Source organism: Cebus imitator, unplaced genomic scaffold, assembly GCF_001604975.1.
Source record: "Cebus imitator isolate Cc_AM_T3 unplaced genomic scaffold, Cebus_imitator-1.0 Scaffold307, whole genome shotgun sequence".
Lineage (NCBI taxonomy): Eukaryota > Metazoa > Chordata > Mammalia > Primates > Cebidae > Cebus > Cebus imitator.
The window spans coordinates 183,764-189,763 of record NW_016107622.1 but is presented as its reverse complement, the minus strand read 5'-3'; the positions used below and the strand labels follow the sequence as shown (position 1 = coordinate 189,763).

At 35.4% G+C, this 6,000-nt stretch overlaps 1 protein-coding gene across 3 annotated transcripts in view; it reads right to left on the bottom strand.

Annotated features, from left to right (window-relative positions):
• The window catches only part of LOC108285795 (utrophin-like), a 199,427-nt gene that overhangs the window by 50,246 nt on the left and 143,181 nt on the right, over nt 1-6,000 (bottom strand). For all 3 annotated transcript variants that reach the window (XM_017503237.2, XM_017503235.2, XM_017503236.2), the window contains exons 14-15: nt 5,730-5,896; nt 782-893 (exon numbers count right to left, since the gene is read on the bottom strand). In XM_017503237.2, the coding sequence (XP_017358726.1) occupies nt 782-893; nt 5,730-5,896 (279 nt within the window). The remainder of the gene's footprint in view (nt 1-781; nt 894-5,729; nt 5,897-6,000) is intronic.

Here is a 6,000-nt window from a genome sequence, read left to right as displayed (position 1 = left end):
AAAAAAAAAAAAAAAACTTGACATCAAGTATTCTGACCATAAAAAATACTCATATTCATTGACTCAAATTACCTGCTTACAGTGCTTTATTCTATTGCAATTTAATTTATATAATATCTGGAATGAGCTATCTTCACAAAGATATTTGGAAGAGTGTTATTTATAACATCAGAAAATTGAAAATAAACTAAATGTCCAAATTTAAGGGAATGGTTAGGTAAACCGTAGTAATTCACTCAATTAAAAATTTTGTGACTAATACAAATTATATTGTGTGACAAAATGGAATGTTGAATGAAAATTAGCAGGAACAAAGATACATAAATATAAATAGAAATGGAATCTTAAAACCAGAGACATGGAAAAATTAGAAGGTAGTTTACTCCAGAGCTAGATTTAGGAATTATATTTTTAATATCTCTGTTTTCTGTATTTTTGCTTATGTGAATATAGTATTTAACTATGAAAGCATAAATATGTCTAAAAGAAACATGATTTTTCATTATGTAGTATATTTCCAATGCAGATCAGTATCAGCTCTAAAAGAATTTGCTACCAAAAAAGTTAAGTTTAAAATCAAAACACAGGTGTTTAAAAAAGTTAATATTTTTTTCTGCACTAATTAATTCAACATAAATGAGTTTACTCAAAAGAAAACAAAAAACATAATCTTTAAAGTGATCTTTTTTTCAAAAAAGATTAAGTCTAAATAAATAACATTTTAGACACTCGTTAATTCAATGGCAATGCATTAAAACCAGAACAGTGGGTTAGTACTCACAGGTATACAATATTCCACCATTGGGTAATGTAATTTGTGACCTTTTGCTGTTCGACCCGAAAAGAAACAACTCTGGCAGACATCATAGTTAAAATGCTTAAGGCTTCTATACCTAGAGAAAAGAAAAGAAAACGTATTGGCTTGCATTACTATTACTTAGTCCAAATTTGCGGTAAGAAATTTCATTCATCCAAATTACTAAAATTAAGAGTAACAATAAAATTTTGGAGTTCAAGTCTCTGAAACAGGCTTCCATCTGTTTATACATGACAGGGAGACAAATATGCATGTCAGAAGATTTAATGTTTGAATATAAATGGACAATGAAAGACAAGAAAATAATTATATCTATTAAGCTGAAACATCAAATTTTAAAATATCAATTATACCATCAATAAGAAAAGAATCTTAAAATTCCCTCACAAAGATAGTTTTTAACAACGAGCACTCTTATATTTGGTTTAAATTAGTCACTAGAAAAAAAAGAAATCAAGAAATACCGTGTAACAAAGAGCAAACTAAATAAAGCCTTGATCACAATGCATTCTTGAATTGGAATGGTGTTTTAAAATCTCTGGCATGAGAATGACACTGCACATTGACTTTCACTTGCAGAATCTTATTTACAAAAGCAAAACCTTAGATGATAGGTTTCTATGGGTCTGAGTGGAAAACAACTTCTCCCAAATCTGTTCTGTCAGCATTGCTGGTAGAACTAAGAACATAAATTTTATCCACATCTACAGAAAAAAAATTAAATGATAGAACAAACAGAATGAAAATGGAAGCAAAATTTAAAGGCTGTATGACTGTAAACTACTAAGTGCTGAGTAGCTTCTAAAATGACCTGAAAAATCACTTGCAAATCAATCTTAAGGAAATCATTCTGCATATACTACAGCCAGCTTACTTTTGCCAAGGAAGCTACTGGTTGGAAACAATCAGATACATTAGCAACATCTCTTGGCCTAGCAGTATGGCTTGACAGGTCTGATTGACATCTTCTTTCTAAACGGAATTTTGTTTTCTGCTGAATACCCCCTTGGCAGATAGCCATTCTCCCCTTTTCATTGGTAACATACCCTTGCACTGTTAGCACATTTTAGAAATGAGCCTTAAGAAAATTACTGTTTCTTAGCCTCTCCTGCTGATGGTGGTGACCAGTGCAATACAAACCGAAGTTATTGGGTGGGGGTTCTAACTGGAATTTCAAGGAACTGACTGAGTTTGGAAGAGGCATGCTCCCTCTTCCTCCCTGCTGGAAAATGGATCTGACATCCAGAAGAGTCACTTTGTTAGCATGAGGTGACTTTGAAGATGGAAGCCACATGTTAGGAATGACAGAGCATGAAAACAGAACTAAGGGGCCAGGTGGTCACAGAGAACAGTCTTGGATTGCCTACCTTCACTTTGTTTACATGAAAGAAAACTAAAGTTCTAATATCTTTATGCAACTACTACTAAGCAACTGTGTATGATTCTAACTGAAAAAAATTCCCAAAACATTGTGTAAATCTAAGGTTTCATTAACATTTAATCTGGAAGTAATTAGTGAAAAACTCCAGCAGTATTTATAAAGGTTCAGGGAAAATGAGTTTTATATATATAACTTATATATCTTAACTTCATTCAGACAATATATATATATGTGTGTGTGTGTGTATATATATATATATACATACATACACACACACACACACACACACACATATATATACATAGGGTAGAAGCTCGATAGACAGTCTGAATGAAGTTAAGATTATTCTGTAATAGACATATTCTTCTACCTTCATTGCTGCACTTGCCTTTCCATTCATTCTCTGAAGCCACAGAGAAAGCTGTATTTCTTTACAACTAAGATAATGAGACCTATTTCAACTGGACTAATAGAAAACTGGAAAACTATACATGCAAGTAAAAGGAAGACAATATATCACTTACCACATTACCATTTTCAATATCCTGACATATTTTCTTTAAGTTATACCCAGATTTCTTAAACAAGTTGTTTGCACATACTGGCCTATGTATTATCCTGAGATACTAGCCTGAGACTTGCCTTCCCTCCTTATAATGACATGGATAGAGTCCTCTCTAAGATTCCTAATGACTTCTCCTGATTCAAAGAATCTTTCTGATGCACTTAACAAACATCTCTACCATCTTGTTAAAGACTTTTCTTTGGCTTCCGCAACAATATGCTTTTTACCTCTCTGAAGAATTCTGTTCTCTCCCTTATTACACCTCTCTCTAATCCTGCCTTTTACTGAGCAACACCATTGCCCAGGATTTTCTGGGATTTCCACTTAATGGAAATGTTCAACAACACACTCATAGGTTTTAGCTACCATCCCACTAATGATGTTATTGGTAGTAACAAGAAACAAACATGTACTGAATGCCTACTTTGTTTGTGATAGGTACTGCCCTAGACATTTTCATGTATTAACTATTCCTATGAGGAAACACTCATTGAATTTGAAGTTGAAGAAACTCAGGTTCAAGAAGGCCAAATACCTTATTCAAAGTCGCAGCACCAAACAGCAGATCCAGGATTCAAATCCAAGTAGCCTGACTCCAGAGCAGTAGCTCTCAATACACTGTATCTCAATACATGGCCTCCTGAATAACCTCTCACAACCTTAATCTCTGACCTGCTGGTCAACGCCACATCTCTATCACAGAGATATCTGCAGGTCAGTTTGATACTACTAGCAGAAACTTAAACCCTCAAAATTGAACACTTCAGGTTGTTCACCCTTTATAATGCTCTTTCATATTTTTCTTATCAAATATTTCAAGTTTATTCAAAAGTTGGGAGAATACAATAAACATCCATGTACCCACAACTCAGTTAAATATTAATATTCTGCATAGTTGCTTCAGATCATTTTGTATTTAAGAAATAAAACGTTAAAGGTCATTCAAGTTTGTCCTATCCTCCACTGCCATGTATATATATGGCAGTCTCTTCCCAAGTAAATTAATCTGGATATTTCCCATGGCTTCACATTACAGTTTATATCCAGAGTAATATTTTTGGTCTAATAATTAGTGCACTAAATCAATTGCTCTTTTCAATATCATTTAATTAACTCAATATTAAATCTCTCCTCTCCTAAAAATCGAATCTGCTTTTTAAAACCATCTTGATTAAGAACACAAACTCGAGAACCAAAGAGATCTGGATTTGAATCCCAATTTTGTCTTTGTAAAATTGGCTGCCTGGGCAAGTTGACTAACATTGGAGTCTTAGTTCCTTTATGTGTAAAGTAGAGGTAATAATCCCAATCTTACAGAGTTGTTATGAAAAGTGACTACAATAACAAATGCAACACCTCTTACCACATTGTCTAGCATAAACAATAAATAGCAGTGATTATTAGCTCTGATGACTATGTCTCTCATTTGAATTATCTTCCCAGTTGTAGCCTGGCCTTGCCACATTCCAGCTATTTCCTCTCCTGTACATCTGTGTCTACCAGGTACTCCAAATACAGCCATTCCAGGAACCTGCTGCATTTAAACTTTGACTTTACCATTTTTCTTCTTCCAACATTTGCCCTTTGACTTCCACTGGGGCATCTACTACCTTGGTTGTGTGCCAGGCTAATGCTCACTCTACTTTACACTAGCTACCTGTCTTTTCATCCTCTTAGAATGCATAGCAGCAAGGCGCTCTGAACTCACAATACTTTAGCGTCCCAAACTACACCATAATGCGTGAGAGAAGAGAACGTTTGAATTTCCATTTCTTATGTTAGCCATCCACAGAAAATGCAATGATATGCTTCATGCAAACTATTATGCTGATAAAGTCAGTCAAATGAAAGCAATTCTGTTTAATTCAAGGTATTAATATTGATATTATATACAACAACGACCAATCCCAGCCCTCCTGATTTGACTCTCCCAAGAATCACCATCTTGGCTACTTCCTCTTCAGGTATGAATAAAAGATACACATAAGGCCGGGTACAGTGGCTCATGACTGTAATCCCAGCACTTTGGGAGGCCAAGGAGGGCAGATCACAAGGTCAAGGGTTTGAGACCAATGTGGCCAACATGGTGAAACCCCATCTCTAGTAAAAATACAAAAATTATCTGGGTGTGGTGGTGCATGCCTATAGTCCCAGCTACTTGGGAGGCTGAGGCAAGAGAATTGCTTGAACCCAGGAGATGGAGGTTGCAGTGAGCTAAGATTGTGCCACAAGATATACACAAAATCTTGAATTCCCCTACTGAGTATGCTTATGTTGTTTCATAATAGATTTCCAAATTAAACGGGCTATTTTCTAGACTCCCCCCAGAAGAGAAATATAAATATGCAAGAAGTCAAATGCATACCTATGGTAAGAGGAACAGACCAGGATGTCCAAAAGTCTCCATCTTAGGACAAACCACAGACTGCACAGTCTGCTTTGGGGTCACAAACTGAAGCGTCTGATACACTGATTAAAGTATTGCATTTAGTAGTGCTCCTCACAGGAAGAAGGAGGATTAATGTACTTCACATCAAACTTGGCAGAAGTAACACAAAGCAATTTGATTACTTCTCAGCTGGTAATTAAACACTGTTTCCTGCTTACTAAGTCTGACCCCAAAGACCTCAGAATATTCACCAAATTCCATCAAGGTTATACATTTATGATCAGCCATACAATTTTCAAGCATAGATCATTTCCTGACCTAAGTAAACAGACATTCATAAAAATCTCTGGTTCTGACCAAAGTAAATGACAATCATAATAGCAACAATAATAAAATATGCTTCATGTAGTAGTTAGAAGAAGAAATGCTACTTTTAGATAGATGAGACATGCTAAGTTGCCATTTATTTAGAAGGCAAACCTCCAAATGGGAATGAATGGGAACGGAGGATGGACACACCACTGAGATTATACAAAGGGAGCAGAAAATAGCCACCTCGAGTGCTGGCACGCCTTACCTGAACCCAACAATTGGACATTCTTTACAGATGTTGCATTTGGCCTGATGTTTTGCAGTCTCCGCTGCTGCCACTCGATGTAAAACTGGCAGCCAAACCATGGACTGTGGCTCCAAACGCATCCAATCTATAAACTCTTTCACACTTATTTCTGGTTTGTTGTTATTCTGGTGAAAAAAGAAATATATTAAAAGTGAAGAAATGTCTTCCTTTAAACTGTAGCAGTGTTGTTGCTGCATAATCGTCTGAAAATTTGTGCTGAAGAGGAAAA